Here is a 25,744-nt window from a genome sequence, read left to right as displayed (position 1 = left end):
TAGATTTTATCATTTCCACATCTGGTGCATTCTTCGCGTAGTTATTGATTCTTTCTCGAGTTGTTAGGAATTAATCATGGACTCTATTGGATTCGCCGTACACAACATTGGTTGATGCAGATTTATTCATATTTATTTGCAAGTCCAAACCACAACAGAAAAACTATATTTATACTATTAAACCTAGAAGACAGGAGGTTTTTATAAACATCTGTCTAAGGTGCTAAGAGGCCCAGTTTATGTAACCTGGCGTTAATTATAAACCAATCTTGTTTAGATTTATTTTAAAACATTATCTTATATAATTTAAATTATTTAATTACTTTTAAACCATTTTAATGATTCTATTTTTCTTGTATTTATGTAGAGAGGAATGGGTGGCAGCTATAAAATCAGTTTCGGAGCGTTTATCAAATTCAAATCAAAGTTGTGATGATATCGATATGGTTTCAACGTTGGATGAAGTGCCTGAAAACGATTTAAGTGAGAAATTTTCGGTTCAAGGAACATCGATTTCAAAGTCAACGGGACGAAGAAAAGTAACGTTGGAAAGTTTTGAGTTTTTGAAGGTGTTAGGAAAAGGAACATTTGGAAAAGTGATTTTGTGCAGAGAAAAAGCAACCGGTAGATTGTACGCGATAAAAATATTAAAAAAGGAAGTTATCATACAGAAAGACGAAGTGGCACATACTCAAACGGAAAGTCGTGTTTTGAGATCTACAAATCATCCGTTTCTAACTTCTCTAAGATATTCGTTTCAAACAAACGATAGGTTATGTTTTGTTATGGAATATGTTAACGGTGGCGAACTGTTTTTCCATTTATCGAGGGAAAGGATTTTTTCTGAAGATAGAACAAGATTTTATGGCGCCGAAATTATTTCGGCTTTAGGTTATTTACACTCAATAGGAATTATTTATAGGGATTTAAAATTAGAAAATCTCCTTTTGGATAAAGACGGACACATTAAAATCGCCGATTTTGGACTTTGTAAAGAGGATATTACGTATGGAAGAACGACAAAGACATTTTGCGGAACCCCCGAGTATTTAGCACCTGAAGTTATTGAAGACAACGATTATGGAAGAGCTGTGGACTGGTGGGGAATTGGAGTGGTCATGTATGAAATGGTAAAATGAACAATTTACTTTTATTTTATGTATTTGAGGCGTATAATTACAATGAATTACTTTGTCGCAAATGTCAAGATCATTGTATCAAATGATTTATTACTGTATATCTACAGTATATAAACATATATATCAACTTGTATTCTTTCTATTCTGCAAATAAGTTTGGTACAAGTAAATGGCCTTGACTTTTGTGATGATGCTACATGTCTATATTGGCAAGTTATATTCAATTTGTAGCAACTTATCAAATAGAATATAATCAATTCGCGAGGCAATGATATGTAGCTGCGTATACTCATTGATGGACTATAGTCAATGATGTGACCATTTCATTATTTACATAGATTAACTTAGATAGGAATTGAAAACTTAAAATTGATACTTGGAAATAATCTATTGGTAGTTATCAAAACTACTTTTTGTTAATTTAATACGTTGTCATACTTCAAAACTCTTATTACAAAAGATTTTAAAAATAACTGGTATATGCAATACTGGTATACTGGGTTGTCAAAGGTACATGAATGGCATTAAGCAGCCGAGATATGCAGTTTTTCCATAGACAAAAATTTTAGGAAATTTAGCACACTATAACCGGAAAATATTTTTATGCATACAGAATGTTCCATACCGAAATAAACATATGTTATTTTAAATGGAATGATATAGTTTTTATTGTGTATTCTGATTCTACATACAAAACTAAGTTGAGTTTGATAAGACATGTTTATACCTAGTGCTTTTAGTTTTTGAGTTATTTTAATTAGAAACTTTTTTAGCAATAAGGCCGTTAAGTATTTTTTTTTATTGGCTTATTCGAAATTTTTTTAAAATTGATTGACACTATATTTTTAATTTTTTGATTCTGAGGCATAGTTTTTCAAAAAAAAAAAAAATAAAGTTTGAAACTACAGGACGCGAACTCGAAAGTACGTCACTCAGATTTGAGCGTATGATTGGAGCGTATAAAAATCAATAAAATTCCTGGAGAGAGACAATGCTACGAATCTTATGCGCAAGAAGAAAACCCCTCACAAAAGTCACATTTTGAACGTCTGTGATTTCTTTCTTCTTGCTTAAAACGTCTTCTGGAGTCGGGGGTAGGGATGCAAAATCGCTCATAAAAACATCGATATTAGAACATCGATGTTTTCCAAAAGTAAAACATCGATGTCGAAAACATCGACGTATTATACCGATACATCGATGTTTAAAAAAAATGTTCAGTGGCTGAATTTTTATTATAAGAATTATCATAATAGTCAATAATATTTGGACCGCGTTCTGCATCACTTGACTAAGCGACAAATAATAATAATAATAACTTTATTATCATAAATTTAATCACTAAAACTAGAGACAAAATGATGACGATTTGTGTAAAAATTTTTGAGGAAAATAATCTAGAGTTTGATTTTGTACTTTTAAACTGGTTTTTATTTTATATAGAATTTAAGTCTAACCAGTTTCGGCCCTTGGCCATTTTCAGAGACACTACAAATAGATTAACATCTCTCATCTTATCCATTTTACAAACAAGTTTCTTAATATTTCTTTTTGTTTTGTTAAAAAAGATCACATATCAATGTCGAAATCAGATTATTAGTTACTAATTTACAAAATTAATGTTTAAAAAGTTGTAAAATGAAACTAAGGACGAAGTGTTACAAGTTTACAGATTAAAATTTAAGAACGCTCTTTTTTAACGAAAGAAATATTAAGAAACTTGGGAAAAATTCAAGAATCATCATGTGGCTTAAAAATCGACGACTTTTTTTAATCAATGTGAAATGACCCAAAAAACATGTTAAAAATATAAAGAAAGTGCGGAAAAGTGACTAACTCTAGATTAACTTCAGTTATAAAAGTTCTATTACATGATAATTAACTTCAGGTTTAAAATGTCAACCTCACTTTTGACATATTTGTAATCTTCATTAAAATCCTTTAAAATGAGTGCAAACACGACATATTTATCTTCAATATTAATGAAGTTTTGGTCAACTTCCGGTTAAGAATGTCAATTTTGACATATTTGTAATCGTCGTGAAAAATCCTTTAAAATGAGTCCAAACATGTTATATTTAATTCCAATATTAATCGAGATATAAGCAACTTCCGCTTGGAAATGTCAATGTCATTTTGACATATTCATAATTTTTATAAAATGTCTTAATATTTGTCACAAAAACAAAAGTATATAAAAAAAAATAAAAAATTAAGTTTGGTATTAATATTTAAAAATTAAATTGCTATCTTCATTGTTGCTAACTTAGGGCTTAATGTTTTTTATTCTAATTTTTTTGTTTTTTGAGATAAGTGCGTCATCTTTGGACTCATTTTAAAGGTTTTTTAATGAAGATGACAAATATGTCAAAATTGACGTGGACGTTTCAAACCGGAAGTGATTACATTTCCATTAATATTAAAATTAAATATGTCGAGTTTGGACTCATTTTAAAGGATTTTTTATGAAGTTGACAATTATGTCAAAATTAAAGTTCGAATTTTTTGGTTTTTTGAGATAAATGTGTCAAGTTTGGACTCACTTTAAAGGTAATAATAAAATTAAAGTTGATATTGACAACTGAAAGTTTTTTTCACGACTAAACCCGAATGTTTCTAGTTCTCGTTCTAGTTTTAGTTCAATAAAATTATACAACATAGTAATATCTTATGCTAACTAGCGCTACCTGCCACTACCACTAGAACTAACACTAGACCGTGAACTAGAAACATTCGGATTTATTCCCACGTCTCTCAAGACGGTTAAATCCGAATGATTCTAGTTCTAGATCTTGTGTTAGTTCTAGTGATAGTGCTAGTGTAAAACTAGAACTAACACTAGTCCTATAACTAGAAATATTCGGTCTAGTGTTAGTTCTAGTTTTAGTGCAATAAAAATGTGCAACAGTGATATCTTATACTAACTAGCGCTATCTTCCGCTGTCGTTTGTAAAATGGATAAGATGAGAGATGTTAATCTATTTGTAGAGTCTCTGAAGGTGGCTAAGAGCCGAAACTTGTTAGACTTAAATTCTATATAAAATAAAAGACAAACTTTCAATTTTATACTAACATCTAGAAAAGGACACTGACTCGAAATTGTAGGTTCATCTATTTTTTCTATTGTTGAATTTCTTGGTGTATCTAAGTCGGGTCTTAGACGTATGATGCAAATCGGACTTGAAATCGTATAACGTGATTGGCGCTTAGCTTTATCCTTTAAAACAAATAGTATTTTAGGTCTCTCGGTATTCTGTATTTTTTCTAAGATGTTACACCTTTACTTACCAGACAGCATGAAAATCTCTAAAAAGGTTAAAATGTCGCTTAGTCAAGTGATGTATAACGCGGACCATTATTATAATATGATAAAACACATAGATAATGTTATTTAAATTTATTTTTAAGTATAGAATTCAAGAACCTTAACTTTGACAACCTGGTGCCTAATAAGCGATTCCTTTCCTGATTAATTTTTGCGAAAACTTCTGTGAATAATCGTTCGTTAGACACTGAAGTTGCTAACAGTGGAAAATATTTCATTGCTCTTTTATACAAACATGGAAATAATGGTCGATTATTTTAACAAACATCGAAGATAAAATATCGTTCATAATGAACGATGTATCGATGTTTTATGGACTTCAACATCGCTATTAAAACATCGATACTTATGGACGATACATCGATGTTTTCGAAAAATCGATGTATCGTTTGCATCCCTAGTTGGGGGTGGGGAATTTTAAACTTTTACATTAATTATTGCAAAAATTAAACAATTTTCGAACGTGAAAACGTTACTAATCCGTCTAATTTAATTAATAACACCCCATATTTGTTTAGCTTATCAGATAGAGAATTTAATTCTTTACAAATCTTCAGTACATGTCCCTATACCTATCTGTTGCAATTGTTGAGATAGAGCGGAATTAATCAAAATCATGCAGAGAATGGCAGATTTTATTCTTTTTTCTATTAGTAGACCATGAAATATGTATATGTATTTGACAGCTTTCAAGTGATGCCGCCATAATTATTTGTAATTTCACAGGTGTTAAATTACATTACAATAATTAATTCAAATTAAAATTCATTAAACGAATTTTTAAATGTCATATTGTTATTAATAGTCTATATGTTTATTGGTTAATGCTTGATTATGAATTACACAAAAGACGGATTTATGACCATGGTTTTTATTTTGGAACAATGTCAACAAAATACTCGTCTTGCTCAAGTATATCGTGAAAGAAACCCAAATGCCCAACTTCCGAGCAGGCGATGTTTCGATAATGAACTGATATTGGAGATAATGGAAGTGTTGACATACCTAAACGCCAAAAAAAGTCTTATGTAGTTCGAGAAGAGAACAACGAACTAAATGTTTTATTGAGTTTGTAAAAGAACCGCATGTGAGTACACGACAGATCGATATAGCAACAGATATGAGTAAAAGCTCACTAAACTGAATTATAAGGCTTCACAACTACCACCAAGGATTTCATGGAGATGATTTTGCTAACAGAGTATAGCTTTCTGTACGACAACAATAGATGAAATAAATCAAAACTCTCTTTTCGTATCATCAATTCTATTTAGTGATGAAGCTACTTTGAGTAACGAGTTAATAAACCGACATAATATGCAACCGAAAATCCTCTATGGCTAAGGCGCGTAAATAATCAAAATGTATGGTCGTTAAATGTTTAGGGCGGAATATTTAACCGTAAAGTAATTAGGCATACTGACAGGACAAATTTACAAAACATTTTTAGAAGAGTTGCCAGAGTTGCTGAAAGATGTAAATTTAGAAACTAGACAAAAAATGATATTTCAACGCGACGGGGCATTTGCACGTTTCTTCCGGAACATTTCTCAAAACTTTTTAAATATTGGATATGGAAAACATTGGATTGGTCGCGGAGGTCCAATACCGTGGCCACCAAGATCACCTGATCTAACTAACCGCGACTCCTTCCTCTGGGTATACGTCAAAACCCAAGTGGTACGCTAATATTCCAACGACGAAAGGAGATATGAAGAATAGAATAAGGGAAAGCTTTAGAAATGTCTCTGCTGAAACACTAGATAATGTTCAAGCAGAATTAGTAAATCGGCTTCATCTATGCATAAAGCACAGATGGCAGATATTTGAACACTTATAAAGTTTGGTTGTGAATTATTTATCGTCTTATTTCATGGCCTACTAATGAGAAAATGAACAAGATCTGCCATTCTTTGCATGATATTGATTAATTCTAGAATATCCCACAAACTACAACTGATAGGTATAGGGACATGTACTGAAGATTTGTAGAGAATTAAATTCTCTATCTGATTAACTAGTCTTGCCCAAGTTTGTTGTAATCACTGAACATTTCTACGTAACATATGTTAATTTGAAAATTTTCGGGTCCACGGTTTTCTTTTCACAACGAGTTAAATGAAAAAAGTATCCGATTTTTACGGTGCCGGCAACTTTGTCAACTTTGCGATTTTTTTTCTCGAAAACTCACTAGGTGTATCAACATGTCTTATCAAACTCAACTTAGTTTTGTGTGTAGAATCAGAATACGCAATAAAAACTATATCATTCCAGTTAAAATAACACATGTTTATTTCAGTACGTCGTTATGAAACAGCCTGTATGTATAAAAATATTTTCCGTTTATACTGTGCTAAATTTCCTACAACTTTTGTCTAACAATAAGAAAGAACTGCGTATCTCGGCTTCTTAATGGCATTTCTGTTTATTTGTTGCTTACGTGGGACACCTGTATATTGGTGGTAATGGAGTTATGCTGGATTTTAATGTTATTAATCGAGTTACATAAGATGTTATAGAATGCAAATTTTAAACATATTTATACAAAATGCTATCAATTTTGCCTCCTCAAAATAGTTCGAATATTAACCGGCTTTCTAATGATTCAAGATTTAAGTTTAATAAGTTGATCTATTATTAATATTGTTGATGTTATTCAGCACAAGAAATAAGCATGTCATGAAGAGATTTAATATAAAGACTGTAAGAGTACTTTAGAAGAAGCAATTTCAAGAAGAATTAAAAAGTCCCTCAAGTCCCTCTTTTTAATTCAAAATTTGAATAAAAAGAGTGATCCTTCGTAGGCCAACGATATTAGAAAACCAAATGCAGTTTCCAATAAACATGTTATTCAAGATTGAAGCAGCCAATTCGCGACGCTGGCTTTAGCAGCTTGCCTTAAGGATTCGCACCGGGATTTACAGTTGATGTACACAACTAGTGACAAAATTAATGGAGTGAATGAAGTGAAAAAAAAATTAACTTACAATCAAAGAGTATTATGTACAGTGCATAATTATTTTGAGACGAATCATGTAGCTACTACAGATTCCAATTTTTTGACTAAAACGATGCTGTAAATATGATCTATACAAAATTATTATGCTCGTTAGAGTACTTAAATTTTCTTATCTCTGTAATTCATTATAAAGATGATGTGAATGCTGGAAGTTTTATAATTCCTACAATTACACAGACCTGCAAAAAAGGAGTGTTGATTGTTATTGGTTAACTGACGATCATTTCCGAAGTAATTTTCAGGTTCTCAGAATTGAACCATCATGTCAGGATTTTGAGATATTTGAGGATATGTACAAGAAGAAGTTATGTGTGAGAAGCACAATATTATTTTGCTGTATTCTATCTATTTCATCATATAGTACCCTTTAAAATGCGCTCTCGAATGGTGCTGTACGATTTTTCCTTGATAAGTTATGGCCATTTTAAAATGACGTAATAAGTTGGAACCCAGCATATGGATCCGTACTGTCGTATGCGGGAGACACGCCAGTCGAATTTTGTATTGTATTTATATACTTTTTGGTTTGTGTTCCATAGATCTTGTGCCAGATCACCTCTTATATTGAGCAAGTGGCTCATCACGTTAAAATGATCAGCAATAGTCGGCTAGCAGAGATATGGACCATTTTCCCTGATACATTCTTTCCATTTCTTTTATATCCTGATAGAAATGCGCTCCTTAGTCTTCGCTAACATCACCTATATTGTCAGCAAACCAATATAAATGAGAGTACAAATAACTTCACGCTCATGTTACAACCTAAGTTTTTTAGGGGGGACCATTGACAACATCTTTGAAGCTAGTTCAGGCATCTTTTTTATCCAACATCATTACATTTTCAAAATCAGTAGTTTTCATCAATTCTCGAATGTTGTCAATGAATGTTGAGATATTTATCTACAAGGTACTTAAAACAAGCACCATTTTTATTAAGCGCCTTTACTAACTACTCCAAAATCTCTGCTATTCCATAAATATATAAAACATGGGCGTTTTGTAAAATCCGACTGTTGTCCAAGAAGCATGCCAGTAATTTTCAAATCTTCACACATATCCCATTTGTGCTGTTTATAATTAAAACCTACAAGAATAGTTTTAACATTGTATCAGTATGGTTCTTTTAAGTGTACGGAATGATCGATAGATAAGGAAGCGTATTTATTGAAGTTATGCAGCAAAACTTCTTTTAAACTTCTCTTAGAGAAATCAATAAACAACCTCCAATTGGTAGGGTCATGTAACAGTTCACATTTTAGCACAAGGGCACTCACATCATGACAATAAACCGTATATAGATATATAAATAGCTACCACCTACAGAGAAGAACGCAATAAATGACTTCTCTCGATCTAAAAGTTAAGTATCTATGCCGCGCGAAACCGGCGGCACTGGAGGCTGGTACTCATACTCATACCGCGTTCAGTGTTCAACTTCGAGGGTCATATCTTATGAAGGAAAAATAGTTCAGTGTCATTCAATAACGCATTTTGAGGGGCAAGGGTAGTACTGGATGATGTAATGGACAGAATAGAGTAAAAAATATTGTGCGTCCCGTATATAACTTCAAAAATAGCCAAAAGACATTTTTCTTGTACATAACCTCAGATATCTCAAAATCCTAATTAAAATTCTGAGGTCAGATTATGATTCTATTCTTTTCTCGAAAATGACTCAGTTAACCGACAACAAAACCTTGCAGATCTAAGTACTTTAAAACTATTATGTACAGGGTGTCCCAATTTCGATGTCCGCATAGGCTATCTCCGAAAGTAAAAGAGATAGAAAAAAAGTAGCTTACATGTCATGATCTCGTTTTTCGAGAAAATGCTAATGCCGAAAACTCCGAACAGCTATCGTCTTTTGTTTTCGCCCTATCGGCAAAAACTGAAAATTTTACAAAAACGACAATCGCGAATATCTTACTTATTATCAAAGATGGAGTATTATAAATAAAACATTATATGGGCAACTTTTTACGAAGAATTCAGTGGCGTAGGTAGAATTTTTTTCCCATCATTTATTTTCGAGATTTTAGACGTAACTTTATTTTTTTAAATGGAAACCATAGTAGGCTATGACTTAAAATAATTTGTTATTTTCTCCTGATAACAAATATATATAGTTTGTGGGGTATATTTCTTATGGTTATTGAATAATTAACAAAAATTCATTTTGTTCTGTCTAAAACTAATGTATGTATTTAAAAGTTAATGTTGCTATGGTGATAACCATACATACTATGATGGAACATAATGTATCAAATAATTACCAAAGTTTGTATTTAAAAATTCGATAACAACTCTGGCATTATGTGCTGGTACGATGCACCAGCATGTTAAGTGTCAAAGTATAACAAAACTGAATAAAACTTTACAATGAATTTCGAAAATTATGAAAAATGTAACATGATGGAATGCTATATGTTATCAGATAAGAATGCGACGTTAGCCGCGAAATTTTATTTCACAAGATATCCAGAAAGAAGACAACCGCACGAAAAAACCTTCAGCCTATTAGCAGAAAATTTAATAGATATTTGGTCCTTTCCCAAACCACATACAAAAACATACCAAAATGACCTGCAAGAGAAATTGCAACAAGACGTCTGACCCAAAAGCCGCTGCTCCCGAATATGAAAGAAAAATAAGTATAAACCATACAAAGCGGGGCTAACTCATTATTTACGTGCCGGAGATGTCAATCGAAGATTAGAATTTTGTAGATGATATTTAAAAAAATTAAATAATCTGCTGTTTGTTCAAAATGTTATCTGGACCGATAAAGTCTCTGAGTGTTCAAAGAAGATTGGGGTTTAATGTATGGTGCGCCCTTTTAGATAATAGAATTTTGGCATATAGTATCTACCATAAAAACTTAAACTCAGGGAAATACCTCAATATATTAAGGCCACTAAATATGTCTCAAATGATATATTTTCAATATGACGGAGCACCAGCACATAATGCCAGAGTAGTTAATGAATTATCAAATACTACTACAAACTCAAGGACAGTAGAATCTAACAGGACTGCTACATCCATTGTTACTGGACAGGACTGCCTACCCGGAAACTACGTCACACCATTTTCCACGTCCAGCTGTTGTCATGGTCTATGCGTTTGCTGTGAGAGGTTATATCCTAGAAGTATTCATATTAGTTTTGAAGTTTTATGTTTTTAGACGTATTAATGTCCTTCATATAACCTCTAAAAACATAGACAGTTACCAGGCGTGGCAAATAGTGTGACGTAGAGTGCGGGCAACCAACCCATAGTCGACTACACTGGATGTAGCAGTCTTGTTAGATTATTCTACTGTCCTTGCTACAAACTTTGACAATAATTGGAAACAATGCTTTCCCTCATGGTATGGTTATCACCATAACAACATTAAGTTTTAAATACACACAATAGTTTTAGAAAGAACAAAAAAAATTGATACATTATATTCCATCATAGTATGTATGGTTATCACCATAGCAACATTAACTTTTAAATACATACATTAGATTTAGATGGAACAAAATGAATTTTTGTTAATTATTCAATAACTATAAGAAATATACCCCACAAACTATATATATTTGTTATCAGAAGAAAATAACAAATTATTTTAAGTCATAGCCAACTATGGTTTCCATTTAAAAAAATAAAGTTATGTCTAAAATCTCGAAAATAAAAGATGGGAAAAAAATTCTACCTACGCCACTGAATTCTTCGTAAAAAGTTGCCCATATAATGTTTTATTTATAATACTCCATCTTTGATAATAAGTGAGATATTCGCGATTGTCGTTTTTGCAAAATTTTCAGTTTTTGCCGATAGGGCGAAAACAAAAGACGATAGCTGTTCGGAGTTTTCGGAATTAGCATTTTCTCGAAAAACGAGATCATGACATGTAAGCTACTTTTTTTCTATCTCTTTTAATTTCGGAGATAGCCTATGCGGACATCGAAATTGGGACACCCTGTACTCTCAGTAAGGTAAAAACCGAAGGAGTAAGGCAATGACCAATTAAATTTTATGCTTTGTTACACTTCATTAGCACAGTACAATCAAAGCATTTGAGACTGTGTGGGTAAGCTAAACAAACTACATAATTCTTCAATGAGAACCATAAACAATAATTCACGACAAAAACTGTAGATCCTAATTGGAATTAAAAAAAAATTGTTGCAATTAAGCAGGTTATATTTAATATGAATATGTAATATGTAACACAACATAACATACCTAAAAGTAAGTACTACATAATTAACAATTTCTAATTAAAGTGACAAAAACAATATCTAAGAAAAACACAAAAAAGGAAAAGCAAACCGGAATTAACGTCAGGTATCTTAATTGAAATGCCTTATTTTTGAGTAATTCAAGTTTCTCAATATTGAGTTGCTCAATGCATGCCGTCTAGGTGCATTTACAATTTGAGCAAAAGAGATCGTCACCATAGAGGAGATCGTTCTATTGCAGCTGAAGAAGGCAATATTGAATTATATTTCACGAATATTTTGTTTACTTTATACTTGTTTTATTTTGATTATTTAAATATTTTATTATTCCATATCGGTTTTTCTTTGAAGAAATTGAGGCTATTAAACTTATTAACGAGGTTGACCTGGTCGAAATATATTCAGCTTTTCCTGTTCTTTAAAATCAAAAAATGAATCTTTGGTATTTTCACCCGCTTTTTTAGTACTTCAGATTGATGAATATCTTCCAATTTGACAGCTGCCTGCTATATCCAGGATTGAATATCTTTTGTAGTAAATATTTGATGATTTTGTAAGTCTGTGAATCAGCGCATTTTAAATTTGGCAATGGTTATTGCAGCGATTTCCGCCTATGTTGATTCAAGTGTAAATACAAAATTTGAGACGCTTGGTCTTGATTATTAAATTAAACAGAAAGCCCTGGCACCCTTCAACGGATATATATGGTTTCCAATGGTGTATTAGTAATGTATTGGAACAGCCTCATATGAAAACAAACGTGGATAATTTAACTGACGTTATAGTCACAGCTATAACAGAAACTCAGGAAAAGTACCTAAAACACAAAAAGACGAAAAAATCAGTGGAGCAACTAGACAACTGATGCAAAAGAGAATAAGCAAGAGAAACGAAAGAACAACCACAAATGAAAAGAACGGAAAGAAAGAAATATGTAAATTAATAGACATACAAGGAAACCTTACAACAAACAGAAAGGAAATACTTAACATTGTAGAGAAATTAGAGAACTATCAGATGCTACATAAAAGTCTTCATGAGGTTGACGAGAATTACGAACCAGATTTTCTCATATATGAAAAGGGTATTGTCAACCAAGTATCAGAGAAAATGCCTGATATTACTATAAAGGAGATAGAACTAGCTTAGATATTTCTAACATCTACAAAAATGCTACAATGACTTGTAAAATTGCATGTTACTATTGATCGAATACCCATTGGTCGTGGGATAAGACAAGGCGATACAATGTCCCCCAAATTGTTCATCACAGTCCTGGAGAATGCATTTAAACACCTGAATTGGACACAAAAAGACGTAAACAGTGACGACAAATATCCGAGTAATTTGCGCTTCGCGGACAATAGAATCCGTATTTCGGATAGCCTTGGAGAGATAAAACTTATGCTGAACAAATTTTGTTTCCAGTTCTAATATCAACGTTGGTGATAATGAGGTTGACAGGGTTGATAGCTACGTATATCTTGGCTATGATGTTCATGTATTGAGAAAGCGAACTATACAGAAGGATTAAGGAAATTTAGAGATATTTTCAAGAGCGATATTCACATACATTTGAAAAGGCTTTCTACGTGTAACCGGCAGCACTGGTTATGATATACGATTCTAAAGCTTTAACATTAACGGTTGCCACTGCCAGGAAGCTCAAAGTAATGCAAAGAAAGATTGAGCGACCACGTACGAAATGAAGACCTACGAAGAAGAACTGGCGTAACTGATGTAATTAACGTTGCAGGAAAACTCAAAGGACTGCGGGTGACGATGATCAGTCAGATACTTGATTGTCAGAGAGAGTTTAATTTCTTTTAATTTTAGTTCAATCTTATCTATGAAGATTGGTGGTGTAGTTTTTGAAAATGGCGTTTAAACTTTCGAATAATAAAATCTGATTCTTTCAAAATTCCAATGACTTATCGGTTCGTCTGCTATTCCAGAACCATACAATAAAGCTTGTGTTGTTCATAAAATGAACTTTTCCAAGAAAACTTTTCTTTTACTGCTTTTTATGGATCTTTATGGATAGAGACTCGCCGCACAGTGGTCAAGAACCCGGTAAGAAAACCCGATCGAAAATATTATTTTGGTGTTAGCAATTAGCTAGGTTTATGAAACTTGGCATATGATTATAAGACCAAAAGGGTAATGTTGTGTCAAAATTTGAATTAAATTCGTCAACCGGAAGTAGTACTACGCAAGCAGTACTTTATTTAAATTCATACTCATTTTCTTTTCATATAAATTAGGACTTTAAAGAAGAATATTACTATAAAATTTTGTGCAAAACATTAGACGTATATTACTTCACATTTTTTTGTGTAATTACGTGATCGCAAATTCCTATCTAAATTGTTTTATAGAGGACCTATACCGGATGTCTCACGTAACTGGTTCGTTAGAACTTTTTTAGGTACCACTATTCGTAGCGGTTTGAAATTTTGACAACATGGATTGTTCATTCGAAGCTTTCGACCTAAAATACTTTCAAAATGGCCGCCACTTCCGGTCTGCCGGATGTAGACCACAACTTCGTTATTTTAAATGGAATGCTATAGTTTTTAATGCACCTTTTAATTATATTCGACAAAATAAGTTGACTTTGATAAAAGTTATTGGTACCTACCATTTTTCGTTTTCGAGTTATTTTGTTTTTAAGTTTTTCTTTGGCAAATTACTTTATGCTCTTTAAAACCTTATATCTCAGCCAACGTTCATTCAAAAAAGCTCTAAATTGGCAGGATTACTCTTGAGATGTTGTCAAACAGATTGTCATTTGTTGTATTAAAGTATCTTATACAGGGTGGTCAAAAATTGAATTATCGTTTCTCCATATTCAATGGTAAGAAAGTCGAAAATTTTAAATGGAACGCCCCATATTTTTTTACCCTATCAGAAATGGAATTTGATAAAAATGTGGCAAAATTAATTGGCAGAATTAGTTGGTTAGATAGCTCAATTTTACTTAGCTTTTACTAAAAATGTTTTAAGAACTATTCGAGAATAAACTCATCGCTCTTAATTTGAAGTGATATTGGAGACCATAATACGTAAGTTTGCAGCCTACTTATAGTAGAATTTTCCCATGATACTGAGATAGTCCACATACATTTCAAATTATTCGAGATAATATAAAATATTTTGTTATATTCACCAACATAACAAAATTTATCTCAATTTGTGTGAGTCTTCTTCATTTTCTAGATCTTGTTCCTCTATATTTACTTCTTCATCATTATTGTCTTCTTCTTCACTTTCTTCATCATCATCATCTTCTTCTTTACCTTCCTTTTCTTCTAGAGATTTGTCCACTATAAGTAAATTTTTCATGTCTTCATTCATATTATTATATCTTTCTGAACATTCTTTATAAAAGTTACTAATAAATGGATCGGAGCTCAGTAATAGTCTTTTAAATAAATCTTCATTTGTTTGAAGTCTACCACATTTTCTTGTGTGACACTCTCTAAATCTGCGTACTTGTTTGTTTTTTGCTTCTTGATAAATAAAATCCACAATTATGTGTTAAGTAATCTTTGACTGCCAATTTTTTGGTTAAGGCGCACGTTGGCGCAAGATTTCTTTCTTATGCTATGTACACCATACCTTCAGCAATAAAAAAATGTTAGCTACAATTGTTCGATTTTGTTCGCTCGCAAGATATTTAATTTAAAAGATTGAATGGTCAAAAAATATAAGTATTTATTGACGTCAATAGAAATGGTTGTAATTTTTTTCAACAAACATCTTTTGAAATTTGGAAAGGCCTAAAATGAAGACCTTTCTGTACTTTATAAGAAACCAACGACACAATATTTTCAAGTAGTGATATACTATCTTTTTTGTTTTCTAAAGTTGTGTCGTTTTCTAAAAAATTTCCTTATATAAAATAAGGTAATTGTAATAGCAATTTATTTCGCGCAGTAGCTATTATAAAACATCAAAGACTTCATAAACTTCACTAAGAGTCTATTAATAGTTAAAATATATGTAACATTTAAAAAAACAACACTATAAAAATTTTTTTTAAATTGATTTTCGATCGGGTTTTGAGTGTTTTCGGACCACTGTGCGCCGCCTCGCTACAGAATAATTCGATATTCATCCATTTTTTCGATCTACATTTTAGCTTCCTTGCCGATAACAATATTTAATGAATTCATTATTTCCGAAATGAGTGTGACTTGCATGTTTTTTAATAACTTGCCATTACATGTTTTTGTACATCTGGATGGAGTGGTAGAGGATGCTTCACTAAATGATCCAGTTTATTTAACGAAGAACTCTCTTCAGGAAAAGCGGCTGTTACACCGGAAGTACTTACAATTTCTCTTTAATATTTTATCACTATAAATATTTTATTTTATTACTAAGATGTTTACAAACATATTTTTCACTAACTCCAACAGTTAGACAGAAAATACCACTAACGGTTTGTTAATTAACTATATCTAAAGGGAATCAATTAGCTATTGTTCATGCTGGTGTTGAAATGGGTTTCATACCAAACTGTCTTTTAACATGTAGAGGCTACCGTTACTGTATGAATCCGTAATTATAGGAAGTGGTTGACAGAGAAGATAATTCCATATCTCCTTTTTAATTATGTTATTGTAACTGATAATGCTCTAAGAATGTTTTTAATTAAATTAGACACTGTGAAATAACTAACAGAAGAGAGAATTTTTATAATTATTGTTCAAGACTGCTTGAACTTGTGGCAACATGTTAAAGCTAAAGATAATTACTTACAAAACGAGTTTCAACCTGATGTGCTAATACATAAAAAGCTGAATATCAGATTAAAATGTATTTGAATTATTTCTACTTGAATGGTCAAATTAGAAATATTCTCAAACTTTAGAAATAATTGGTTGTTTTTTCATCGAAAATGTTCTACAAAATACTATTATATCGTAAATTTTGCTCCACCGCCTCTAGTTATTGCTTTTTATATATCCTTTTTCGCTTGTACCTTTGCGCAAAAACGTAGAGCATTAGGGTAAGTCCAAATCTCAGTCTTCATATAAGGGTTCCACAGGTAACAATTTTGTCTCTTCCAGACTAATCCATCAATCCTTAATGTTCCGTTAACTTCGGTACGTAGACATCGACCATATAACTTATCACTCAAATCCATATTAATCTCCATGTATTTAATTCCGATATCATACCCTTGCTTGGTCCTTCTTTAGTCGAACTTTATCGAGTTTCACTTGGTTGGGCTCTCTAAATATAATGAACGGACGTTAGGTACCGGAGATGTCTTTTATGCACACAGCATCAAATTTATTTACCAGACTCCAATTTAGGTACCAACATAATTCACGTAACTTTTAATATTCCAACGTGGCCTCTGTCTCTGCTCGTAAACTTAATTAAGTTCTTTTTGTGTCTCGTATATCGTGACTAATAAATTTAATTTTTGTATTTACCTACTCGCCTAAAATGTCATTTCTGCTCAGAAATATAATGGAGATATAGTTATTTGTAATACTATAAATCATGGAGTTGAATTATTTTTGTTATATTTAATGTGATATTGAAATAAGTTCGATTTATACTTTGTGTTGAAGGTGACAAAGTTTCTTTTATTAATCGACATCAAGTTGTATAAACAGCTCATCAAAATAAAACAAGAAATAAAGAAGGAACTTTAGAATTGGGACATTTTACAAGAATCAGTATCGGTGGTCAATTCCAGCTGAAAAGAAGTGAGATCAGTAGATAATAATTAATGTTAAACTTTTTACTCACTAAAATGTTTCCATAAGAAATGACGGAAGCAAGATCTTAATTCGAAATGAACAAACTAAACATGTTCGCCATCCTTGCTTATTCAAGGAATTCCCAAAAGTCCTCAGTTCTATAGCACAACTTGTAAAGCGCGACTAGACTGTGTCAAATTAAACTTGATTGTCCTTTCCAGATTGCCATTTAATCTCTAAAAGGTTAAAATCAATAAATGTTAAAGTTTTAGTGATTATGAAATTTGTACTATGTATTACTAAAAAGTAGTAAATTATAAAACTATAATAATTTTAATTTTTTGATGTTTCTTTTTTTTAGATGTGCGGCCGATTGCCTTTTTATAATAGAGATCACGACGCTCTCTTCGCCTTAATTATTATGGGGGATGTAAAATATCCAAGAACCCTAAGCTCAGACGCTAGAGATTTATTATCTGGCTTGTTGGTCAAAACGCCATCCAGAAGACTGGGAGGTGGTCCTGAAGATGCGAAAGAGATTATGGCTCACCCCTTTTTTAGTTGTATCAATTGGAGAGACTTGGAACATAAAAAGGTAAAACTTTAAAGCATATTTTGTTTTTTTTTGATTTTGATTTCGATTCATATCGAGATGTCGAGTTGAGCGCACGTGTTCTTTTCATTCCGCAAAATAGTAGTTTTCACGGGGAATTAGTCGTCCGATTTTAACGTAAATTTGACTGTTAATCAGTGATTGGTGTTGGTACCTAATAGTCAAGTTTTTGTCGAAGTTGCTCTTTAACTCTGAGTTCCGGGATAACACGTGTTGTCTGTGTTTTTTCTTACAACTGGTTTGTGGTGTTTAAACCAGAGGTTGACAAACAATCTTAAATGACCGGGAAAAATGTTGAATTTTCCTCTTTGGCGGAAGAGTTCCGGAAATCGATGTTAGAATTTAATTCTAGACTAACAGCAGTAGGTGAAACGTTTTTCTACAAAGACGAAGCTATTCCGGAAGCTGTTGTAACTATTGATTCCATTAAAAGGGATTTCAGTGCTTTTCAAACGGAGATATATGCCAATTTGGAGAGAATTTCACAAGTTTTGGTGGATCATGATAAGCGAGTCGATAATTTGGAAAACTACAGTCGAAGAAATTGTTTGTTGCTTTATGGGATCACGGAGAAAAACGACGAATCTGATCACGATTTAGAAGTTAGTGTGCTGCAGACTTTCTCTAAATTGAGGATTCCTGATTGGATTCTAACGATGTCCATCATCGATAGATGTCATAGGCTGGGTCGTTTTGATAAGGGATCGACAAGGAGCCGACCCATCATCATTAAGTTTGTTTCTTACCGGGATAGAGCGTTAGTATGGAGACACAAAAAAAATTTTAAAGGTAGTAACATTCTCATTACCGAGTCCCTATCAAAGCGACGCCTGGATGTTTTCAAAGAGGCAGGTATTACTTTCGGAAAGGCTAATGTATGGACTTCAGACGGCCGGATAATTATAAAGTGTCCAGATGGGAAAAATCGTGTTATACTTCACGGAGACGAGCTGGAGTCACTTAAGGGTGCTCAGTTAGCCATCAGGGACGTTGCGCCATCGAGTAAGAGGGTGACCAGACAGCAGAGAAGTCAAAATAAATGAGGCTAAGTATATTACGTTTACATTCGCGGATTGAAATCGAATCGTTGAGATTTAAGATAAGCGGCGCTTGCTTGGGTATTTCTTGATTTATATAAGAAAAAGTTAATTTAAATAACGTTAATTTAATAACGCTAAATTTTCATTTAATTGTTTTTTTCTTTCTTTTTGCTTTTTTCTCTTTCTCTTGCGATTTACTTAATTTGTTTTTTACTTTTTGTTTGTCTCACACTTACTTAGGTTATAAATTATAATACTGATTGATTTGATATGATGCTGTAATTGCAATTATATTTGTTAAAATGATAAATAAGCTTGTCAAGGTTGTGCATTTGAATGTGAGATCGTTGCTTCCGAAAGTTGCAGTTGTGAAAGATCTAATTTTGATCAATAATATAGATGTCTTGGCTCTGTCGGAAACTTGGTTACATAATGAGATTCCAGATTCTGCAATTAATATAAATGGTTTTCATTGTGTCCGTGGGGATCGTGAAACTATTGGTGGGGGAGTCTGTTTTTATATTAGGAGTGACCTTCAATATGTAATTATGGATACGTCGTTTAGTATCGAGCAACTATGGATAAAAGTTTGTTGCGGTGGTGTAGATCTTTTTGTTGGTTGCGTGTATAAACCGCCTAACTTTAATTACGTAAATTTTCTCAATGAATTTGAAAATTCTATTACAAATTATTTAAGTATGTCGGATAAAATTGTTTGTTGTGGCGATTTTAATATTAACTTATTAAATTTCGAAAAAAGTGATACCACTGAATTTTTGTCTCTGATGGATTCATTGGGTGGAACTCAGCTCATTGATGAACCTACAAGGACGGCTAGGAACTGCATATCTTTAATAGACCTAATTATTACTTTTGACGAGTCTTTAATTCTGAGTAGTGGAGTTAATGGCTGTGACGTTTCCGATCATGACATGGTGTACTGTGTGATGAATGTGAATGTTCCTGAGAGTGTTCCACTTTATAGAAACATGCGCTTGTTGAGTCGTATTAGTCAGGAACGATTTTTGCTTGATCTGCAGTCCATACCATTTAATTTTATGTTTTATATGGATGATATTGATCAGAAACTTGAGTTTTTAAATGATAACATAATTGCCTTGTTTGACGCTCATGCTCCACTGAGGAATTACAGATTTACTAAACCACGCAGTCCTTGGTTGACAGATAATATAAAGCTCTTGATGAATTTGAGGGATCGCGCAAAGATGAAATTCAGGAGGACTCGCAGTCGAGGTGATTGGGATTATTACAAATCTCTGCGTAACTACACCACTGCAGCTGTGTGGAACGAAAAACGTGCTTATTTTGCTTATTTGACAGAACAAGGAAGTTCTAAACAGATATGGAATGAAGTTAGAGGACTTGGAATTATGACGGATAGCAGGGCGTCGTCCTTACCGTCGCATATGCAGAATGCTGACCGTATTAACAGTTATTTTGTAGATAGTGTAAACGAGCTTGTGGATAGTTTGCCATCTGTTAATTTGGATTTTTATAAGCATAATGCATGTCAAAATCAATTTGTATTTAAAAATGTAAATGAGGCAGAGGTGCGGTCTATTCTGGCTTCTATCACATCCGCTTCAGTTGGGTGTGATGGTATTTCCATAGGAATGATACGTCTCTGCTGTCCGTTGATTTTGCCGTATCTGACTCATTTTCTCAATTGCTGCCTTTCGGAGAGTAAATTTCCTGTGCTTTGGAAGCAAGGGATAGTTATTCCTTTGGCAAAGGTTGATGATCCCAAGCAACTGAAAGATCTGAGACCAATAAGTATTCTTCCAACGTTATCTAAGGTGCTTGAAAAAATTATGAAGCAGCAGTTGGAGAGTAATTGCTTGCTGCCTCAGGAGCAATCTGGCTTTCGAAGTGGCTATAGTTGTACAACTGCAATGTTGCGCCTAACTGATGATATTCTTACGAACACAGACAATGGATTGTACACTGCTGTAGTCTTCCTGGATTTTTCTAAAGCGTTTGATACCGTTAATCATGCAGTTTTGGGTGAGATTCTGTATGATTTGGGGCTGAGTTCAGAGGCGGTATCTTTGTTGGGTGACTACCTCTGCGATAGGTCTCAAAGGGTAAGGATCGGTGATGATTTGTCTCACACAATTAGGGTTCGGTGTTGGGGCCTCTCTTGTTCCCTTTGTACACTTCGCGGTTTAGTAGTCGGGTACAATATTGTAAAGTCAATATGTATGCTGATGATATACAGTGTTATCTGTCATTTCATGAAAATGATAAGAATCTAGCACAGATACGTATTAATGAGGACCTGTCTACTATATTTAATATTGCGACGTTTCTTAAACTAAAGATTAATCCTGATAAGTCTGCGTGTGTATGTTTCGGGAGAGGGAGAGGGGTCACAGGGCTGAACTTGGATCTTGATATTCATATAAATGGTTCAAGAATCAATGTTGTTAAGGAAGCAAAATGCCTGGGTTTAACAATAGATAACACCTTCAGATTTAAAGCTCAAATTAATATTTACATGAGAAGGTCGTATTCATGTTTAAGAAAACTTTATCCTCACCGATCCGTTCTTTCGATAAAATTAAAAAAACAGTTATGTGATTCTCTTGTGCTGTCTCACTTCAACTTTATGGCGCCTGTGTATCATTCCGCTATAGATGTGCTTACATCGAATCGCATACAAAAGGTTCAAAATAGTTGCCTTAGGTTCATTTTTGGAATCCGGAAGTATGACAGAATCTCACACAAACTGAAAGATGTTGGGTGGCACAGAATGGATATCCGCCGGGAGTTGCACAGTTTGGTTTTGTTTCATAAAATCGTCACAACACATATACCGACATACTTGTATGAGAGGATTACTTTTAAAAGGGCTAACAATGCTCTACAAACGAGATTAAAATATGGCATATATCCACCAAAATATAGAACCTCTTTGTTTCACAGGTCTTTTACGTATCACATATATAAGTCATATGGAACGCTACCGCCTATGATCAAAAAACTAAATATCATTAATTTCAAAAAAATACTATATAAAGATAAATTTTTGGAGCAATGTGCAGCCTTGTCATAGTTATTCATTTGAATGCATTTTTTTTTTAACGTTCAGAGCAGGAGAGGGAGGAATATTCAAGAAATTGTATTGTCGTTGTCGTGGGACGCGTGTAGTATAATTAATATTAAGTTTATGTATGTGGTAAGGTTGGTTGAACAGATTATATCTGGAACCCGCCTATTGCACAATGCCATTTTTTTTTTCTTTTCTTTTTTTGTAGTGTTAGGTACTAAGTTTTTTGGTCTCTTGTTGTTAAACATTCTAGTTTAGAATATATCTACACTATAGATACAATTTTTGTTATTATTATATATATTTTTTCTTTTGTTGTATACAATGGTATGTGCAATAAAGACATTTATTATTATTATTATTATTATTTAATAAGAATTGGTTAAGATTATTAATAAAAGTTTGTTTAAAATTATTTAAATTTACCTTTTTTTTTTAGATTCCACCACCTTTTAAACCTCAGGTGGACAGTGATACAGACACCCGATATTTCGACTCGGAATTTACAGGTGAAAGTGTTGAATTAACCCCACCGGACAATGCCGGTCCTCTTAGTTCCATTCAAGAAGAACCTTATTTTCCTCAGTTCAGTTTCCAAAACCCCTCAACATTGGGCACTTCCGCTCAAATCAGCGGAAGTATCAGCAGTATCGCCCCCATGCAGTGACTTTGTAAAGTTAATATAAATAGGTATTTTCTTTTGGTAAGTACTGTACTTATTTTTTTAAGAACTGTAAATTTTTGAAAAGAAAAATGTTAAAAATAAGTTTTTTTGAATGAATTGTGATAGTAATTTTTTATATTGAGTTATAAAAAAACGTCAATTTACTTTAATTGCGTTACAATAACTGATGAAACAACTAAAAAAAAAATTAAGCACAACCCACGGCATTTTGATTGTCATCATCTTAAGGTGTTCATTAAAAATCTACAGTGTGTTCGAGAATGAGTTGACATGGTGGATTTAGATATTAAAACTTTTAGAAAATAATTTTGAATATTTTGTTTAAAAAAAAAATTATGTTCCTTTTTTAAATATCGTTTAATTAATTTTTCAAGTGGAAAAAGTGTTTGTCAGTCATATATGAACTCACTGCAGGTTTGTGTAAATATATAATTATACATTTCCGAAAGTAAATAAACTAAAAAATATATATATTATATAAATATGTGGACGTGGAGTGAATATAAATGATAGTAATAATAATATATCTAGTTTTAAATTTCTTTATACTTTGTTTATGACCACTTTTTCAACTTTCTTTTGCTTTATTTTAAACACTATTTGGCATTTTAAAATCGTGTACTCAAAAAATATGTGTATATTAAAAAAGAAATGTATACGAAAGTACTATAAACACTGTAAGAGTTTAGAAAACTTGTTGATTTGTTGTTAATTTTTTCGCTTTCCTTATAAATGTAAGAGTTAAAAAAAAAGAGTAAGAAAGAGAATGAATGGTTTTAAAAAATAAGAGAATGAGTGAGCGAAAAGTGAGGGTTTGTTAATATATTATTATAGTTATTATATTGTTGGATGCATACATGTAAACGGAATGTATTTTCGCTATTACTTTACATTATTGCTTTTTAGTAAGTCAAAAAATAAATAAAATAAAATAGTATCAAGTTTTTATATTTTTGCCATAATGAAACTAACCTTATAACGCTAAAAAATCATGTTAATAATACTGTTGAAGAATGTAGTTTGTATGTATGTAGGAGAGCGGAGGGTATGCTTCCGCATACAGCACCTAGGCCCCAACGGGCCCCTTGTACGTCCTCCTACACTCTCTCCGGCTACATCAACCAGCCTAAGAAATTTCCGAAGGCTAGGATACAGCTCAGAGGTGTGTTCCTGATGCCATCTGTGGTCGGCCATTCCTCTCCGAAGTCTCTCATTCTGAGGTCTTGCAGAGTGGGGCATTCACACAAGATGTGTCGGACCGTCTCCTCGCTCTCTTTACAGAGGCGACAGAGAGGACTAACAGCAAGCTTAAGGTTATAAAGATGCTTGTTTACCTTACAGTGACCCGTGACGAGTCCCGTTACAGTTGGTAGAGCGTTTCTGCCAAGCCTTACGAAAGACAAGGCTGCCTCTGCTGAAGGATAATGTAATACTTCCTTAGACAGATGGCAGCCCTTAACCCTATCCCACCAGTTCATAAACTTTTTGTGGGTAAAATCTTTAATTATCTCAATCTGAGTTGATAAGGACGGAGCGATTATCGGTTCAGGCGAACATGGCGCTCGCTTGGCAGCCCTTTTGGCAAGGCTATCAGCGTGCTTGTTACCTGAACAAGTCGAGTGTCCTTTTATCCATTGAAGTATAACACAGTTATGCACTGCGGCCTTCTCCAATGTCAGATGACAACCCATAACAAGTCCTGAAGTAATTGTTATTCTACTGAGGGCCAAAATAGCTTGTCTACTGTCCGTATAAATTGTAAAAGTCTTACCTACCAAGTTGGATCTGACAATAACGTCAGCGGCAAGTTGTATGGCAATTAATTCCGCCTGTATGACGGTGGTACTTTTACCTAGAGGTTCAGATACGTGGAGTCGGAGATCGTACGAGAAGACTCCGGCTCCAGCTCCTTCCCGCCTCTTTGAACCATCAGTGTAGATTTTAAGACTGTTTTTTACCTCTACTTCTGTGGAACTTGGGTGGGTGAGATATTTCTTCGTAAAAATGTGTTGTAGGGGTGTAATGTCCGTTACACAATCCAGAATTGGTGAGTATTCCACCATTTCGTTCCAGAGATTGGCATTTTTACTGTTTCTCTCACCCATTAGAATTCCTGCTGCTCGCAGTCGAATTATGGTCACCAATGCCACCTCTTGGATGAACAGATGAAGTGGCTTCCATGGCTCTGCAGTGGGGGTAGTCCGCAGCGCACCTGTAACATACAAACACGCAAGTCTCTGTACTTTAATAAGTGCAGCAGTAGATGTAGACTGTAGGGTCTTTGACCACCATACTACTGCACCATATGTAAGCATAGGTCGGATTACAGCCGTGTAAATCCAGAGGGCATTTTTGGGTGACAAATCCCATGTCTTACCTATAGCCCTCCGGCATTGACCGAATGCAACGTACGCTTTTTTAACTCTATTATCTAGGTGGGCTCTTCATGTCATTTTATTGTCAAGCGTGATGCCCAGATATTTAACTTCTTTTGACAATGCCAATGGAGTATCAGCAAGGGATGGCATTCTGGGCTTGCCAACCTTCCTCATCCGTGTGAAAAGAATCAACTCTGTCTTCTTAGGATTCACAGAGAGTCTTTGTTTGTCACACCAGGTCTCTATCAATTTAAGAGCTACTTGCATCCTATCAAACAGCACGTTTATATACTTGCCTTTGACAAGAATGGTTAAATCATCTGCGTAACCAACTGTGATAAAATTGGCTTCAGTGAGGCGGTTCAAGAGGCTATCCAGGGTGAGGTTTCACAAAAGTGGGCATAGTACACCCCCTTGTGGACAGAATCGAGTAACTCCTCCTTGAAGACTGACATCGCCAGCCCTAAGCTGAACTATCCTATGTTTAAGAGAGTTCTCAATCCAACCACAAAGAGTCGGT

General features: G+C 33.4%; 1 protein-coding gene across 1 annotated transcript; it reads left to right on the top strand.

Annotated features, from left to right (window-relative positions):
* Window positions 1-333: 333 nt before the first annotated feature.
* LOC111417663 (RAC serine/threonine-protein kinase-like) lies at window positions 334-23,783 on the top strand. The gene is made up of 3 exons (XM_071199795.1): window positions 334-1,130; window positions 17,800-18,033; window positions 22,601-23,783. Exons 1-3 carry the CDS (start codon window positions 339-341, stop codon window positions 22,826-22,828), a joined length of 1,254 nt encoding a protein of 417 aa, XP_071055896.1. The 5' UTR covers window positions 334-338; the 3' UTR covers window positions 22,829-23,783.
* The last annotated feature ends 1,961 nt before the right edge of the window (window positions 23,784-25,744 follow it).

This window comes from Onthophagus taurus, chromosome 11 (genome assembly GCF_036711975.1).
Source record: "Onthophagus taurus isolate NC chromosome 11, IU_Otau_3.0, whole genome shotgun sequence".
NCBI lineage: Eukaryota > Metazoa > Arthropoda > Insecta > Coleoptera > Scarabaeidae > Onthophagus > Onthophagus taurus.
The sequence above is the reverse complement of the archived record's forward strand: the minus strand, read 5'-3'. Positions and strand labels throughout refer to the sequence as shown.